We start from the raw sequence: 18772 nt of genomic DNA, 5'->3' as shown, positions 1-18772 counted from the left end.
GGTCCTCGTTTTATGACGGTCACGACATACGACTTTTCGAGGTTCTGAACGGCACGTGATGAACTAGTGTAAGAATAAGCAGCAAGCAGCACAAGAAGGCATGCTCAGTGGTTGATTTACTTACCGTTATTCATTTGATTGTGTTATATGTATGGCTTTCAGCATCCATCTATTGTGTATATATATAACTGTAATATATAGTAATAGTATATTACTACCACATTCACTAGTATCAAGTTACCCACAAAGCCATGTTGTCTCTGGTGAAAGTTTATAAAACTATCCGTAGTAAAATGCGCACTGCAGAGTCGACTCGTGGTGTTGATGTTCAGCTCGCTATTCACGTGTGTCTTTAATAAAAAGTCAATCCATTGCTTTTTACTTCCTCATTTTTGGGGACCTTAAAAAAAGAATCACCGAGCTGTTCTGTAAATTGAGGCATCCAGCAAAGACACATTTTCGGGGTGGAGCCATGGTTAGCTTGCTAACTGCACGCTGGAGTGGTAAATGGGCCTTGTTATGGAAGCTAAGCACAGCTAACACTCAACTGAGGAGCCAAACGAAATGACGTCACTTTGTCCTTATACTGTGTAGTGGGGTTGGGAACTTGCGCTAGAAACTATACGCCTGTGCTTTAGCCCTGCCCACAAAATCAGGAAAATTCAAACGGTGAGAAAGATGGTTCAGCTATATCGCAACAATCCAGCACTATATTGTTATAAGTCTTTGTAAATGTTTTCAGCACTTATCTTCAAACATATTTAATGTATTTAGAAACAAAACACAGATATCTGCTTAGAGATCCTTTTAACCAGGTCACTGACTAATTTTGACCTATGTTATGCATAAAACAATGGGGGGAAATTTTATTTTGACAGCATGGGACCTTTAAAATAAAAAAGAAAAGAAAAAGAAAAAAATTATGTGCTCAGGCCAAAGCAATATTTACTATATTGAAGTCAGGGGAGGCGCTTTATTTAGTAAGACCACAGCCTTGCCTAATAGAAAAAAAGTGATTTACAGCCATCATGTGGCTTCCAGGGGCAATTTCAAACCATTTTGGGTGGACATCAATTACTCTATGATTTTTGCTTTTTTCAACAGGGCTCAGTCCATATCTCCTGCAAATTTGAGTTACATGTTGGGTTCTCACAGTTTTCTTCTTTGTCATTCTGTGGTGGCATTGCAAATAAAGGCCAAAGAAAAATCCTTAAGATGCTCACTGAGATTAAAAATAAATAAATAAATAAATAAACAATAAAATACAAAAAATACAAAATTGCATGATTGAGGGTTCTGTTTTCCCAAAAATTGTACTAAAATTCCAAATTGTAACTTCGGCGGCATTTTAATGTTGAACTTCCACTGTATATGCTTTAAATTTGTGCACAAACAATACATAACATTTTTCTCAGTGTGATTGCTAACTAAACATTATGTTTATGTACAGGCAAAATTACAAAAACTACTCCATGGAATCCCGGACTCAATTCCGTATTCAGGCCGCCCTGCACAAAGCCAAAGGTGCGAGAGAAAATGGAGTCTACGTGCCCTCAAGCCCATAAAAAGCGAGGAGTGCACACAAGAGCTGAGATCCTGCATCTGCATTCTCCCTCAATGCACCACTTGGCTTTAGGCAGCCCCGTCACAGTTTTGGAATGGTTCTTCAGGAGGGTTTTGGGGAAGAGGAACAGGGGATATTTTTTCTATTTTCCTTTGCGTGTTTGTTTCTCCTTTACGAGCAACTGCCGCCAATGGCGTGCCAATGTGGCACTGATGGCGATCATCAAGCGTGTCATCTAGCGTGTGACACGTGCACTGGCTGGCCTTCACTTCCTCAATCAATTGGAAGCCGAGGCATGTCCAGGCATGTGCCTCAAATAACGGCGCACTCAAGTACCAAAGCTTTTTTTCGGGGTTGTGTCGCTACAGCTACTAAGAAAAAAAAAAGTTGGTCTGTGCAGCGTTAAGGTGGTTGTGTGTGTATATTTATCTATATATATGTATACACATATACATATACACGTATATATACACGTACTGTGTGTATGTGTGTGTGTGTGTATATATATATATATATATATATATATATATATATATATATATATATATATATATATATATATATATATATATATATATATATATATATATATATATATATATATATATATATATATATATAAAAAACACACACACACACACACACACTGGTTAGAGCGTCAGCCTCACAGTTCTGAGGACCCGGGTTCAATCCCCGCCTCCACTTGTGTGGAGTTTGCATGTTCTCCCCGTGCCTGCGTGGGTTTTCTCCGGGCACTCCGGTTTCCTCCCACATCCCAAAAACATGCATTAATTGGAGACTCTAAATTGCCCGTAGGTGTGAATGTGAGTGCGACTGGTTGTTTGTTTGTATGTGCCCTGCGATTGGCTGGCAACCAGTTCAGGGTGTACCCCGCCTCCTGCCCGATGACAGCTGGGATAGGCTCCAGCACGCACGCGACCCTAGTGAGGAGAAGCGGCTCGGAAAATGGATGGATGGATGGAGAGAGAGAGAGAGAGAGAGAGAGAGCGAGAGAGAGAGAGAGAGAGGGCGGCACGGTGGTCGACTGGTTAGAGCGTCAGCCTCACAGTTCTGAGGACCCGGGTTCAATCCCCGGCCCCGCCTGTGTGGAGTTTGCATGTTCTCCCCGTGCCTGCGTGGGTTTTCTCCGGGTACTCCGGTTTCCTCCCACATCCCAAAAACATGCATTAATTGGAGACTCTAAATTGCCCGTAGGCATGACTGTGAGTGCGAATGGTTGTTTGTTTCTATGTGCCCTGCGATTGGCTGGCAACCAGTTCAGGGTGTACCTCGCCTCCTGCCCGATGACAGCTGGGATAGGCTCCGGCACGCCCGCGACCCTAGTGAGGAGAAGCGGCTCAGAAAATGGATGGATGGATGGATGGAGAGAGAGAGAGAGAGAGAGATAGGAATTTAGATGGGAATCTAAATTGTCCCATTCCCATCTAAATTGCCCATATGTGTGAATGTGAGTGCGAATTGTTGTTTGTTCATATGTGCCCTGCGATTGGCTGGTGACCAGTTCAGGGTGTACCCCGCCTCTCGCCCGAAGATAGCTGGGATAAGCTCCAGCACGACACTAGTGAGGAAAAGCGGTACAGAAAATGGATGGATGGAGATATATATATATATATATATATATATATATATATATATATATATATATATATGTGTGTGTGTGTGTGTGTGTGTGTGTGTGTGTGTGCTGTGCATGTGCATCTAAATATAAAAATTCAGTAGCTCAGTTAAAAAAGTGAAACTTGTTTATTACATAGATTAACTACACACAGAGTGAAATATTTCATGATTTTTTTCAAGCTAACGTCTTATTCAGGGGTGCCATAGCGAAACATCGTCTTCCTGTCCTCTGCATCTTCTGCTCTTACTCCAGCTCTGTGCACCACATTCATAAATCTCCTCTTTGGTCTTCCTCTTTGCTTCCTCCCATGCGGCTCCATTTCCAGCATCCTTCTGTCAATATATCCACTGTACTGCTACTGCTCATGTCCATACCATAGCTTACAGTTAGCTAAAACTCCAAATCCACAATGTCAATAAATCATATTACATAAGTAATAATCAACATTTTTTTAAATTTAATTATTTATTTATTTTTTTTGCGAAGGTAGGTCGGAATTGGCCGTCTGAAATTTTTTTTCCCAGTGTGTTTAATGAATCTATATGAGTTTCACATTTTAATTGAACTACTAAAATGAACTTTTCTAAAATTTTCTAATTTATCTAGATGCACCTGTAGTTTATGACTAAAGCTACGACTACATGATCAATTTAATTTAATTTAGTGGTCATCTGTAAAACTCCTGCCCTTAGTAAGAAAATGCATGCATTATGTGCTGATAGCTAAGTTAGCATTTAGCCAACTTTTCCCTTTACAATACAAGTGTGATGAACATTTCTGTCATCCTTAGTTACTGAATCCAGAGTGCAGCTTTATATACAGTAAATGGAACCTTATACCCAAATTGTTCTGTTGTAAGAGGACAGATGACCGTGTGTCTTTTAAAAAGGCAGCCCTCCTCCTTTACTTCTGCCCCCACCCCCACCAGTGGGACAGAATCCAGCAGCACTTGAGCTTGAACAAACAGACCATTCACTTGGAGCAGTGAGGGGACCGCGTGGTTGTCCGCCTGTTGCATCTTTAACAGCGAAATGACAAGCACTACAGTGTGAACCTTAACCTGCTGCCCACCTGTATCAGCTGTGCTTGATTACAACCTCCTGTAAAGGGGGTTGAATCGTTGTATTTAGCAGGAATGTCAAAGTGTAATTATGTATCTGAACAAATACAGTACGTCATAGTGAAAGGAGAGAAACCATGTTAATATGATTGGATGACTTAATGGGCCGGGCCCCAGCATCATGATGGTTGAAAACCTTGAAACACAAGATGGTGTTTCACGTTAGAACTGTTATTCATGTTAAGTGGGAGGTTTGGTTTTCATGATGTTTTAAATGTTTCTCATGTGTCTTAATATTACAATAACAACTTATATTTTATTTTCTCGTGTGTATTATGATGTATTTTCCTTTATGTTGCACCTGGACATTTTAACATGAAACTTTGTGACATTGTGATATGTGCATTGAGCAATAGGTAAGGCTACCACTGAGCATAATGACATTCCTGTATATACTGAATGTTTTTAATTTAAATTAAAATGGAATTATGAGAAGAAGCTCACGAAAACAAAAAAATCAAATGTATTGTCTTTTATGCCAGGGTTCTCAAACTTTTAACAAAAATAAACATAACTACCATGTGTATCCCTAAATACACAAAAAAGTTGCCTATTTCGCAGAACAAAGTTGGTATATGAGTAGAGATGTCATACTATTTTACGATATATTCATATTTTAAGGAGAAAAAAGTTGTGATGTTATGAAAATAAAGTAATATTTTGTCAATCCCAAAAAGTTTTCATCTTCACAAGGACAAACGTATCTTGACGGGATAAACAGTCATAATCTTGTGAGAATAAAGTCATATTTTCACAGCATAAAGCCATAATATTATTATAATATTAAAGTCAAAGAGGGAAGAAAGTCATTTTGACAAGTGAATTTAAAAAATACAACTTTATTCTCGTAATATTACATCTTTTATTCTGGAAAGGATGCTGTTATTCTCAAAGAAATAGTACTATTTTTGAAAAAAAAATCTGTTTTGTTCGAGAAAAAAAATAGGAGTTCATTTCAGTAATATGTAATAGTAATAGTTTGTTATATATATCTATATATATACACACATAAAAAAGAACAACTTTATTCATCAGCTTTTAATGGCCCTACAGCTAAGGTTTTTTGTTTCATTGGTACACCAGTCCCCATATGTGGGTATACACTTCTTTTAAATGTTACGACATAACTTATTGCAAATTATTTTGCAAACCCCCAAGCTCAGGCTCGTAGACCCCCAGGGTTCCACGGACCTCGGTTAGAGAACCACTGTTTTGTGTTTTCTTGTACAGTATTTTATTTTATTTTTGTCTTTTTGTTAATAAAAACTTTATTCATGCAATCATATCAGAACTTTTAACTAGCCAAAGGCTAAGGTAGAGAAGAGTAATTGGTTTCCCCATATGTATGTATTTTCTTTTAAATTATACAACATAATTTATTGCAAAATATTTTGCAGACCCCGGGGGAGCGGGGACCCCAGTTGAAGAACCACTGTTTTTATGCCATTTGTTGTGTCTCTTGGGCAAGTTGTTGTTTAAGATAATTCAAGTCATGTTATTGACTGCCTTCAGAATACTCATTAAAAATCTCACTAAAGACTTAGTAAAACAGTGGTACACTCGCCTGACTTTGGTGCGGGCAGCGTAGGTTCAGTTCCCACTCAGTGACGGTGTGAATGTGAGTCCAAATGGTTATCCGTGTCTATATGTGCCCTGCGACTGACTGGTGACTAGTTCAGGGTGTAGTCGGCCATTCGCCCCAAGTAAGCTGGGATAGGCTCCAGCGCCCCGCGACCCTAACCAGGATAAGCGGTGTTGAAAATTGATGGCTGGATGGACTTACATAAAAAAAATAAAATGCTGCCAAATTGCACCTCAGACGGCGCTCTTGTTTATGTTTGCAAAGAATTACAATGTGATCGATCCGATTGGCTGCGAACAATTGCTGCGTGTATGTACTCGGGCGCCGATTGGCTGATTTTACGGTGGGCGGTGCTTGGTGTTGCTACAGCACCCGTCTTTTTTGTCGATGTCGAGTGCGACTGAAAACTGGAAAGTCCCTGACAGTAAAGCGAGGGTTTCCGGGAGGAACTACTATTAGTTTGAATGAGGGTTGTCGGGCCTTTCTTCGCCTGGCTTCACTTCATGGATTTCAAGAGCCTGATTCGTGTGTATTTCTAGCCTAAAAGCGACTGTTCCAGCTAGCTAGTCGGAGCGAGCTAGCTCTTTGTGTGGCTAGCGGCTAGCTCGAGGGATGTTGTGCTGTTGAGTCGAAGGCACACTTCCCGTCGTCGGGGAGAGGAGGACAGACGTCATCCGTTTGTGTTGGAAAGCCGCCGCTGCTCATAAGAACATCAGTGAAAGAAGTGGCCTGTGAAATATTCGCTGTGTTACGTAAGAGAAACGACGCCGAGGGAAACAGAAGGAAGGAGTTCGGCCGAACATGGGAAACTGCCTCAAGTCGCCAACTTCGGACGACATGTCGTTGCTCCACGAATCTCAGTCGGACCGGGCCAGCTACGGAGACGGCGCCGACCCCGACCTGGAGCCGCCGCCCCCTTACCAGGTAACTTTCTGACCAGGCAAATGTGTGCGGGGCTCGAGTCAGCTGTTGACAGGTTCGACATCGTCCCTCGGTTACTAATCCGCTTTGTAATATCCCGACGTCCTGTGCCTCTGCCATTTATGAATAATCCTCCACAACACCATAGGCAGGCACCACACGTCCTGCTGAGCTTTATGTCAATAAATGAATGACACCTGTCAGCTGATTTCCTCCTCGATGCTTACTTTTTAAATGTACGGTGGTGCCTTGAGATGCGAGTAACTCAAACCACTCTTATCTCAAGTTCACGTTCCCCATTGAAAGGACTCAAAATGCCTTGAAACCACTCCAGCTTCATTTATGTCCTCGTTCTTTGGTAAGGAAAAATAGAACTCCTTCATACTATACTGTTAGAATCTTAACATAATTAAACATAATGTAAAGAATTCAGCAGTTTGTGCATCATAATTTGCTGCATTCCAGTTCATTGTGCTGCTCTTTCTGGTGTGCCCACCTTCACCTCTGGGAGTGGGTATAACACAGTCATGCAGACACAAATGAACTTCTACTACTACAAGATGTAAGATTTGTATATGTCTTGTGTGAGTATTGTTACATTATGTGTTTACGTGTTGCTCCCCTGTTAGTGTTCAAATATCTGTTATTTCTAAAACCACAATTACTGATGCCAAGGGGTATCGTGCAATTTAGCCAACCCTCATCCTGCCCCATACACTGCTTGGCCAGTGGCGAGTGTGGCATTCATTGCCATGACAACCAGGGGGCAAGGCTTCGTGGGCTGCCTTTCATCATCTCGCTGGCAAGCGTATGCGTAAGAGCAGCCTGGATCTCGCCAGTGAGTGTGCGCTGTGGCCGGCTGCTTGCTTCTACCTGCGGAAGCAGACTCCAGATTGTGGAACAAAAACCAAACGCCCGTAAAGACCATCAGAGCATTTGAACTCATGGAGGCGGCAGTTCATTCACTGCACTGTGTCTATGTGGTGCATGGACTCATCACCAAAAACAAATACCACACAGCCTATCAACAACTTCACAGAGCAATCACTTGTCTCCCACTCAGAAGCTTCCGCTGTTAGCCAACACTAATCTGTGATTAATGGGCTTTGACATGATAGCAAGGGCATTGCACCCATGGTGGATATCCAGAGGTTGCTTGAAAGCAGTTCTGAAACTTCACCCAGTCTAGCTGATCATGTCATATGTGGAGAAACGTAAGTGCTCACTCAGACACATTTTCAGAAATAGGCAGATTACAAAAGAGTTACTTTGTTGTTTAATTTCACACTTACTGGGTGAGAATACACTTCAGAGATCCAACTATTTGTATACAAGCCATTAAAGAGGTAATTTCTGAAATATGTCCCCTTCAAGTAGCATCCGATAAGTGTTGCGTAAGGCCTTGGCAGCCTGTGTGCTAATTACTAAGTTAATATGCCAAGCCTTATCGAAGATTTAAGATAAGCATTTGTTTTTAAGGGTGGAGTAAAATGGCTCAGGAGAAACCCGGTAGCTCTTGACAATGTAAATAAGATTTAATAGTGCTACATAAAATGTTGCATGCTATTCATTTACAACATACAAGGTAGACTTTACCAGCATGGGGGTGTTAATTGAACTCGATGTAGCGAAATATGGTAACCAAACCTAGAGTTTAAACTTTTATCATGCGTGACGTCAGCAAACCTTGTAAGACTTCAAAAAGTTTCTGAAGAATTCATCCGTCCATCCATTTTCTGAAGCGCTTGTCCTCATTGGGGTCAGCTGACTTAAGGCAAGAGCCCAAGTACGCACTGGACTGGTCGCCAGTCTGTCGCAGGGTATATATAACTAGGCTTTACACGATCAGGATTTTTAGGGCCGATCAACGAGTTTAAAAAAACGATAACCGATCACCGATCCGATCACAAGATGGAGCAATGTGTCTATTTAAATGACTTGTCCATTTACTGGATATACTTTACTGTATATTAGTATCTTCAAAAGTATTCATTCTTTAGTCCAGTGATTCCCAACCAGTTTGCCGTGGCACAATAGTGTGCCATGAGCAATCTTCAGGTATGCCGTGGGAAATTATACAATTTTACTTACCTGCTCAAAAAATGATTCAATAACAGGAAATAATGTATCTTTGTTCCTCTATTTATGCCTTTGAGGCATAGTGACAGACATAGCAAATAAATGCTCTTCTATTAGATGGCAGGAAGTACATACAGTAATTACTGTGCATCTACTTTTTTGTGACATTTTTGTTTGTTGGTGTGCCATGAGATTTTCCAATCGTAAAATATGTGCCTTCGCTCAATAAAAGTTGCAAATCACTGCTCTTCTCAGGTCATGTATTCTAATCAGTCAGGTCAAACCAAAATTACAACATGACAGAAATAATGGATATACTGTAGTTGAATTACTTTATTGTAATTAAATTACTTCACACACCGAAACTTCAGAGCATGGTTTCACATAATGGCGGTACAACCGTTAGTGCTAGCACTAGCTTGCTAGGCTACATAACGTTTTGTTGTCTGCTTGCGAGCCAAATCGTATTAAAAGTATGTGAACATACCTCAAGCAAGCCTTAAATGAACATAATCTCCCAAGCACCGGTGACCACCAGCACACGTTTCCCCCCATTTTGTTCTTATAATACACACAATGCGATCGATTGTTGTTGTCGTGGCCGTGGTAACGAGTATCCGGTCGCGTTTGAGTTGACAAGATAAAGCCCCATGATCGTAAAAGACGAGGATGCGGTGGTATCAGAATACAAGATTTTATTGTAGTCGTCTGACAGTGCAATCGTGAAAGACCAAATTTGTCTTGTAGTCTTATCCAGGCATTACGTGTTGTCTGTCCCACACCGCCAACATGTTTTTTTTTAAAATAACTTTATTGGCTGTCAGATATTTACAGTACTACGTCAAAAGACACGCGACAATGCTAAAAATAAACTAGCTTTTGGCTTCAAATATTCTGTACACAATGGCGACGCAGAGTAAATGTCTTTTGCGGAGCAAGAAATGACATCATGGATTGGATCGGTGAATTATGACATTAAAGCCGATCAGCATAAAATGCTAATTATCAGCCGATGCCGATCAGATCGGTGTAAAGTCTATATATAACCAAGCAAACATTCACTCTCACATTCACACCTACAGTATGTACAAATTTCTGTCTTCAATGAACTTAACAGGCATGTTTTTGAATTGTGCGAGGAAGCTGGAGTACCGGGAGAAAACCCACGCAAGCACAGTGAGAAAATGCAAACTCCACGCAGAAGGGCCTGAGCTGAGATTCCATCCCAGAACCTCTTGACTGTGAGGCAGATGAAATAACCACCATTTCAATGTCCTAACCACTATTTCACCGTTCTGCAGAATCATTAATTAAATGTAAATGTAGTTTATGTCATCACAGAAGGGTACCAGTGATAGAAAAGGAAAAGTGTAATAATAACTATATTCCGTACCTGTAAATAAAATTTATTGCAACATAGGAAAGGGTCTAGCTACTAACAAACACCACATTTTTACTAAAAAGTGTTTTACGTATTTCACAACTGACAAGGCTACCTTTCAATTTATTATTATATACAGAAATAAGAAAATGATTAATTCCAGCAGTACCTCTAAAAACTCCACTCGGTTGACAGTATCCCCTTACCTGTCCCCCGTTATTGTGTGTCAGGAAAAGTGTAATTAGTAGGGATGGAACGTTTTTTGAAAACCTTCGGTTCGACTGTTTCGGTTCGGTCTGCGTGTCTTCCGTACAGTTCATAGGCATGCACACTTTTTTTTTTTTTTTGGGGTTATTTACTAAAGTGGCGAAGCAGTGAACAGCAGCACTTAACAGTACTAATGCAAGCCAAAATGGCGTCGCGTATGGTTGCGGCTGTGCATATAAGGTGCGTTCAGATGCCCCAACGCAACTCCAAGAGTGTAAATTTCCACAGCACTCTTGAGTTTACGAACGCTGCATAGTGTAGCAGAGCACGCTCGGAGGATATTTCCGAACACACTTGTGCCTGAGCCAGTGTTGAACTCTGGGTAATGTAATCATGATGCCCATTTGTAGCGCTGTCAATGGTTTGTGATCTCACATAAAAAACTACATTTCCCAGCACCTTTAAGTTCGTCCCATTGTTTTTTTTAGCATCTCTTTGGCTCCTGTATAACATTGTAGGGAAGGAAAAATAAGTTTGGCCACATTTCCAAGAAAATTAATAGTGCTGAAACAATCCTACAAAAGTATAAACGTTTGTGAGTCATAATTTGGTTTTGAGAGAGATTTGTCAGACCAACTTCAGCAACCTGAGGATACGCAATGCCAGCATGAAGCTAGCCAGTCCCCATAAAATTAGTAGAGTAGGCATTAAAGTGGTCGATATACACGGACTGTTATTATTCCTGCATCGTTTACCCGATGTGGATTCAAATACCCTCAAATTAAAGCTGCAATTCTGTAGATAAAGCACATCTTGTTCGTTTTAATTCAAATCCATTGTGGTAGTGTTTGAAGCCAAAAAGATGAAAAAAGTTTCCATTAATCAAGAGATGAAAGTTTATGGAGTGAATGTTATGCATGAGGTTTTATTTAGGAGATTTATTGAACCGAACTAGACCAGTGTTTTCCAACCTTTGTTGCGCCAAGGCACCTGTTTTACATCAGACAACCTCATGGTAAACCACCAAACAGAAATAGCATGAAAAATATCAGTTGTTTAATTGAACACAAAGCTGATATATTTGCAGGAAGCCATGATCTTTTCTATGAATGGTAACAGGTGGATACACAGCTTTATTGTACCTTTTGCCATCCAATGGAAGAGCATTTAATTGTTCTGCCTGTCACTATATGCCAGGGGTATCAAACTCAGTTTTGTTGTGGGCCATGTCGTCGTTATGGTTTCCCTCGTAGGGCCGTTATGACTGAACTAGCGATGGGCGAGCACCGATACCAGGTATCGGTATCGGGTCAATTCAGGCTTAATTTCAAGGTATAGGGTTCTCCTGAAGGCTGCCAATACCAGCCACCGATACTTAAGACAAAAACAAATCTGACATCGGGCAAGTCCTCCTTGCCAGTAGTTGCCGCTACACTGCGGTGGTTTGACACATCGAATCATCATGTGCGTCAGAACGAAAGAAAGGTCTTTGTTCACATTTATCTGTCATTGTGTTAATTGAAATGTTAAAAGTATCAAAAGTACTAGTGGTAAAGTACTAGTGAGTACTCAAGAGTAAATACTTACTGGTATCAGTCTGAAAAAAAGTGGTATTGAACATATACTGTGAACCCATATAAATTTATGATCGCCTACTATCATTGCATACACACGACAAATTGATGAATAACTAGTTTTGAAATCAGAAGCCCGTCAAAATTGTTTCTTCAACTATTATTAAATTTATTTATGGAGGGGGGGGGGATTGAGTGGTGTCAGTGCACTTTGTTTACACTGATAGAATTTCACAAGAGGCTTAACTAACTAGTTAAAAGCTACATTTATAAAGGACTCTTTCATAGCAGCCAGAGCCGACTCCCCTCCATGCCCCCGAGTTGACCACGGTAAGCACAACCAAGCTGGGAACACAGCACACGTTTGGCATGCTCTTACAGTTCAGCATAACACGCTTTTTTTAGAGGGGCCAAGTCCTCGCCTTTGCTCTATCACTTTGAATGTAGCTCCATCCTCAAAGCTCTGTCCTCCATGCCACAGCACTAAGAAGTGGGGTACGCACAAACAAATTTTAAACATCTTAACGGATTTTTTGTTTTTTTTATGTGAGAGCCCAAGAAAAACCAACACTGCGTGTAGAAATAATTTGTCTTGATGGTGTTGAGCCAGGAGGAAAGAGTCCATAAAAGACAGAAAAGGTCCAAAGTTTGGGAAAATTTTACACTTAACAAGGAAAATAAAGTGCAAAGTGTATCACAATAGCACATCTAATGTAAATATTGTTAACAATTATAACTAATTTATATAGCCTATCATCACGAGTTAAAACTTATTGTAATGTTCCTGCAGTTGGTCAAGGACCGGCACAGCCGCTGGTCCACTTTCAATCGCTTTATTGAAAAAATGTTAAGAAAATGACCATAACCACAAATTATGCCAAATCACTCCACATGCCAGGCCCAGCTTTTTAAAGCCACACACGCCCAAAGTCACAGATCCTACAGTCAAACATGAGGATGGCGACCCCAAGTGAACAAAAATAATACCTGCACCTCACATGCACATGTGATTGTGTTTAATATCACAAAATACATTTTTATCTGATTAGGCCTACTTGATTAATTGATGGATAATTGGTAGAATACATGATTCCCAAAAAATGTGACAGTTGCAGCCCTAGTGTGTACCCTGCATTAGTCCTGAATCTCTTTTACACAGAGACTCAGCAATAGTGAATCACATATGGCTACAACCCTAATAACCACATACATGTTGTTAGTCTGTTTCATAGTTGTTAACTTCTTTTTACTTGTGTGGTAATTGAAAAGTTGGATAAATTAAGTGCCCTCTGCTGTGCCACACTGTGCCTTTGTGTAAATTGACAAAGGGGGTTTTATGTCATAATATTAACAGCGTATTTGCGCTTCTACGGTATATTTAGTTAAGAATGTTAGAATATTTATTTACATTTTTATGATTCCATCTATAACCTGGCCAAAACCACAACAGGTACATAGATTCCTGAAGTTTTGGGGGGCGGAGGGTGCTAAAAGTCAGATGATTCTTCCCCGTGTTGTCTGGAATTGACTCATCTTGGTGCCAAAAACATTCCTTGCTTAGAGCTCAAGTGTGCAGCTCTGTTGCATTGTTGGCTTATTCTCTCAGAAGGAGACAATTTTGGATATTAGTCATGCGTTGTAAGCAATGACAAACATTCAAAAAATTGCATTCTAGGGAAGTGGCAGCGTGTATCAAAGTACATTTTAAAAAGTGAAAGATAGTTTGTTAATATGCTGAAAATGAATTAAGACAGGCAGCACCATCTTGTGGTTAGCACGTCTGCTTTACACTTCACAGGTTCGGATTCAAATCTCTGCTCCGGCCTTCCTGTGTGGAATTTGTTGTTTTTCTTGTGCATTTTTTTTCAAAATCAAATAATCTGTAAGCCATTTATTTTTAAGGCTAATGTTGTAAGGTAAGTTTGAAATTATGTAAAAGTGTTTTGGGGATAATAGTTTGTGGTACTATTGATACAGGCCAGTGATTCACAACGTCTTTTACGCATACCTGAAGTGTGGTATGTGGGCTCCCTCTAGTGGTATGCACAAGAATCACTGCCTAATTACAGTTCAGTTGTGTTTAACTTTTAAGTACAATACATTTGCATTCAATCTTTAAGAACACTTGTTTTTTTTTTACTTTTAATGAGGTAATATTTTTATTTAACTTTCATGGTCAATATATATATTTAACTAGTTGGAAAGCGCAATCTTAATGTTCAAACTGTGTTCCACTGGCTTACAATAATATTGAATATACTTTTTATGAATAAATCCTTTGTCTGGCCTATGCTACTGTATTTGAATATTGGTTGTGATGGTGGGACTTGGAGCGCTAAGGAGTTTTTTTAGGTGGTACTTGGTTTAAAAAGTTTGAGAACATTGATCTAGGCAATTATGTTTAGGGGGATGTCAATTGCTCACTCTTTTTCGCTATTCGCGGAAGGGCTCGGTCCCTATCACTAGCAAATAGCTAGTGTTTACTGTACAGTCTTTTTAAAATTCAAAAAAGAAAACCATACCAGTTTGTAGGAGGTTGTTGCCTTTTAAATGTTCACTTTTTAACATCTGCTCTCTGTTGTGGTTCTCTGCGATGACAACGCCCGTCAGACCTTGTTTCACAAGAATCCACGCAGTCAGCAATGAATCAGAAGGCAGGTGTCTAAGCCAAAGGCACATTGTGCTGCTTTCCCACTAGTTTCCTGAATGAACAAAGGAATGTTCTTTGGAATTTGCCAACGCTTCAGAATAAGGAGCACCTGTGCTTACAACATCCTCTTTGTGGGAACCAGCCAGACTAAGTGGACAGGATTGGGGTTCTGAGCCGACCAGACCACTTAGGCAAGCTAAATATTTTGCGTCCGCTCTATCATGATGTCAAGTGTGCAGATGGGAGTGTTAGTAATCTCAGATAATAGCTGTACCTCTTATTTGGGCTTTAGTGTTGACTACCTGTGTGACTGACTGACTGTCAGTTCTTGTGATTTGGAAAGTATCTGGTGAGAAGAGTGCTGACTCATTGCTATGGGAGCAGACTGGAGATACAGCTGTTTGCATTAGCAAGTGTGACCTGCAATGCCCCTTGTGCAAAGCCCCGGAGATGGCAAGCGTGGCGTGTAAGGCCTGCATGCTACTGTCAGATTGCACTTTTCAAAATGGCGAGAGAAAAGAAAGTTGGAATAGATGGTGTTGGACCCACTGTACCAATGTACAAAAGGGGAACACTTTTAACATTTGTAAAATGTGTAGTTAAACCAAATTTTACAGAAATATACTGCCTTAAATGTCAACTGTCAACTCGTGACATCAGCATATATTGTGAGCTGCCAGCGCACCTAAATAGACCTGATTTCACCAACTTACTCTGTGTGTGTTTTGCCTTTTTCTTTGAGTTTTTTGCGACATTTTTTTTAAAGGGCCACAAGTAAGTAAGTAAATGTTATAAGGATGTACGTCCCACTTTTTTTTTAAGACTGAATACAAATCAAAGTACTTAAATTGGGTACCTGCCAAAACTGGATACCGGAGCACTGCGTAATGATCTAGGGTACGTTCGGAAATTCAATCTGACGCTCTCACTGCGCTCTGAGAGTGCAGTGTTCAGAGAGGCAGAGCCCGTGCCATTTTCTATGACTTTATGAACGAGCATGTTGGCCATTGGCAGGTATACGTCTGTGCATCCGTCATATTGAATGTGTCATCTCATCCTGTCTGACGCTCTGGCCGCCTTGTCTCCTCAGTCAGGGGCTGGAGTGTGCTCCGGCACTCCCAGAGTGTGGCACTCTGAATAACCGAACGGCACACTCCAACAACGCTCTGAGTTTCTCAACGTTCTGGAGTGTAGAGAACACGCTTGGAGTGTATTTCCGAACATACCCGTAGGCTGCTATGTTAGATTCTCATGCAATCTAATGACTTATTAGCACTTAGCAGCTATACAGCATATTCTACAGTGTGTCATATTTTACCGTTTTACATTAAGTTAGTGGTTGGTTTCATTTTACACTTATGTGATAGTCAAGAATGTAAAAATTTTACTTTACAAATGTCGATCAGCGTCACGAAAGAGATTGTGGTTGACTTTGAGGTAGCGTACTATATTATTACATAATTACTAGCCTGTAACGGTGGCCCGGGGCCACTACCGCGCTGTGTCAGACCGGCCCAGTGTCGACACATGTAGGTGTGTCGACACTGGGCCAGTCATTGCACTTTTTTGTCTGCTGAAAATTGCCTAAAACTGCATTTTCAGTGTCTGCCTGAAATTCTTTTAGCGCCAAAATGTCCCGTCCAAGACAGGCTATTGTGATGACGCAAGGAGAAACTGTGACCAGTACAGCCTGACTGGATAAGCGGGCACGCATTCGGGCTTCGATAGCCAAAGCTAACGCTGCTAACCACATACAGCAGCTCGTACTTTGCAGCCTGTAGAATGTCATTCTGCCCTCCTTGCGCGTGCTTTAAGCTGTTTATTGCCCCCCCTCAGTTGGAGTTGACTGTAAAACTAAGCACACAACAAAAATGATTGCCCTCATTTTATATTTAAATACAAGACACACATTGTTTTAGAAATCATCAAATTAATGCTAACAGTCAATGGAAAATCCTATTCACGGGCTAGCTCGTATTAGTATTTGGTCGCAGGAGGGATTTACCTTGAAATAACGAATATTCACACAAACACCGTACAGAGACGTAATACATTACTCACGGGCATATATTCTTCCTATTCTGTGAAAAACAAGTTTATTAACATTATATCGCGACTTTCTTCTTCTCTTTTAAATTTTTTTATTTTTAGTTGAGTTTACAGAAAATGAGTAGCTCCATGCATGCATCACATGCATCAAGCCACACTGCCCCTAAGAGGCCAAGGCGCACACAGCAGGAGCAGCAGATACAGTCATTGGCTGTATAAAAAGACACGCTTTTTCCTGACTTTGACATGAAATCAGACTAAACGTTTCCTGTTTTAGGTCAGTTAGGATTACCAAAATTATTTGTATTTGCTAAATGTGAGAAAATGAGGATTTTTTTTTTAGACATCTATAATAGAAAAAACAGTCATGGCTAAAAGCATTGGCATGTTTTTAGCCACGAATATATTTATCTTTCTTAGTTTTTTTTTTTTTTTTTCAACTTCTATGACTTTAATGTGCTGTGTTAATATTTTACTTGTTACTAATTTATTTTCTGGTTGTTCCTTTAAGTTATATTTAAAGTTGAGTTGTGGTAGTTGAATAAATACAAATTCTTGAAATAAATGTTTATTGATCATGATTTCAATATCAGTCAAATAATTATTTTTTCCACAATCCCCGAGCCCTTGTGTTTCGTCCCCTCCTCCCTTCACACTGAGCAGGCACGCAAGCGCTATGAAGCAAACCCAAACAAACATGTCATATAATATAGCCAATAGCACTCACCGTAAATAAATTTAAAAATTGACAGCTAATCAATCAATATCGGCAGTGATCAGCAGATCTCACTCATGGATTACTGGTACCGGAATCGGCAGTATAAAATACTAGTGAGCACCTCCAATCATACACAGCGTGCACAACATCAAGACACAAGATAACGAATTGTTGGAATGTCAGTGCAAAGTAAATATTTGAATAATTTTGTAATTTATTTATTATTTTAAGCATTATTATTAATTTGTGCAATTGCAATGCCTTGATTTTAGCAAGTTTAGTACACAGTCATCGCCATGAATGCAATTGTACTAATAATTTCTTAAGGGGGCTATAATACAGTATAAAGACGCTTAATATAAAATAATCACTAAAACTCAATGTATTATATCATGATATACGGGCCACCACTCAAAAAGGCGTAACGTCGGACTCTGCTATTTCGGCCACAGAAATGTTTCGGCCTAAAATGGTCCAAAAGTAAATTTTTGTTTTTGGACCAAAATTACGATTTTACGATATGAATGACAACATAGCCTGAATTACTTTGAGCTTAGCTAGCTTTGTTATTTGAAGTGAGGGTATAAAGATCTTGTTTAGGTGGTGGTGAGCAGAGACAATCAAACCAAACATACCAATCCTCATATGTCTGCAGCCACAGACACTTTTGAAAGCAAAAATGCTTGCATGGCACATACAGACGCTTTCCAAAAAAAATAGAATATCATGGAGAAGTTCCATAATTCCATTCAAAATTGCTCATTGCTAAGGAGGCTGGCTGTTCACAGAGTGCTGTGTCCAAGCATATTAATGAAAAGTCGAGTGGAAGGACAAAATGTGGCAGGAGAAGATGCACCAGAAAAAGAGATGACCGTGGGCTTCAGCAAATTATCAAACAGAGAAGATTCAAGAATCTAGCAGAGATCCAGAAAGAGTGGAATGAAGCGGGGGTCACAGCTTTAAAAACCACCACATTCAGACGAATCCGGGAGATGGACTGTTGGGTTCCTCGGGTCAAGCCACTTCTGAGCCTGAGCCAACATAGGAAGTGTCGCAACTGGGCCAAGGAGAAGAAGGACTGGACTGTTGGCCAGTGGTCCAAGGTCCTCTTTTCCGATTAAAGTAAAGTGTGCCTTTCATTTGGGAATCAAGGTCCAAGGGTTTTGGAGGAAGGCGGGTGAAGAACAGAACCCAAGCTGCTTGAGGTCCAGTGTCAAATATCCACAGTCAGTCATGATTTGGGGTGAAATGTCCAGTGCAGGTGTTGGTAAACTCTGATTTCTTAAAT

The 18772-nt window shown here is 40.3% G+C and overlaps 2 protein-coding genes across 6 annotated transcripts in view; both read left to right on the top strand.

Annotated features, from left to right (window-relative positions):
- Positions 1-2072, top strand: part of ttc39a (tetratricopeptide repeat domain 39A) — a 34646-nt gene extending 32574 nt beyond the window's left edge. Inside the window, exon 21 of one of the 4 annotated variants that reach the window (XR_009789398.1) lies at positions 1451-2072. Coding sequence is in view for 3 of the 4 variants with exons in the window: in XM_061779690.1 (XP_061635674.1) it covers positions 1451-1565 (115 nt within the window). In the remaining variant the exon portion in view is untranslated. The remainder of the gene's footprint in view (positions 1-1450) is intronic. The other 3 variants (XM_061779690.1, XM_061779689.1, XM_061779691.1) reach the window with 3 other exon arrangements.
- A 4169-nt stretch (positions 2073-6241) lies between these two features.
- The window catches only part of rnf11b (ring finger protein 11b), a 33075-nt gene continuing 20544 nt past the window's right edge, over positions 6242-18772 (top strand). For both annotated transcript variants that reach the window (XR_009789330.1, XM_061779015.1), the window contains exon 1: positions 6242-6829. Coding sequence is in view for 1 of the 2 variants with exons in the window: in XM_061779015.1 (XP_061634999.1) it covers positions 6707-6829 (123 nt within the window). In the remaining variant the exon portion in view is untranslated. The remainder of the gene's footprint in view (positions 6830-18772) is intronic.

The sequence above is a fragment of the Phyllopteryx taeniolatus genome, chromosome 7 (genome assembly GCF_024500385.1).
Source record: "Phyllopteryx taeniolatus isolate TA_2022b chromosome 7, UOR_Ptae_1.2, whole genome shotgun sequence".
NCBI lineage: Eukaryota > Metazoa > Chordata > Actinopteri > Syngnathiformes > Syngnathidae > Phyllopteryx > Phyllopteryx taeniolatus.
This window is presented reverse-complemented; position numbering and strand designations above follow the sequence as displayed.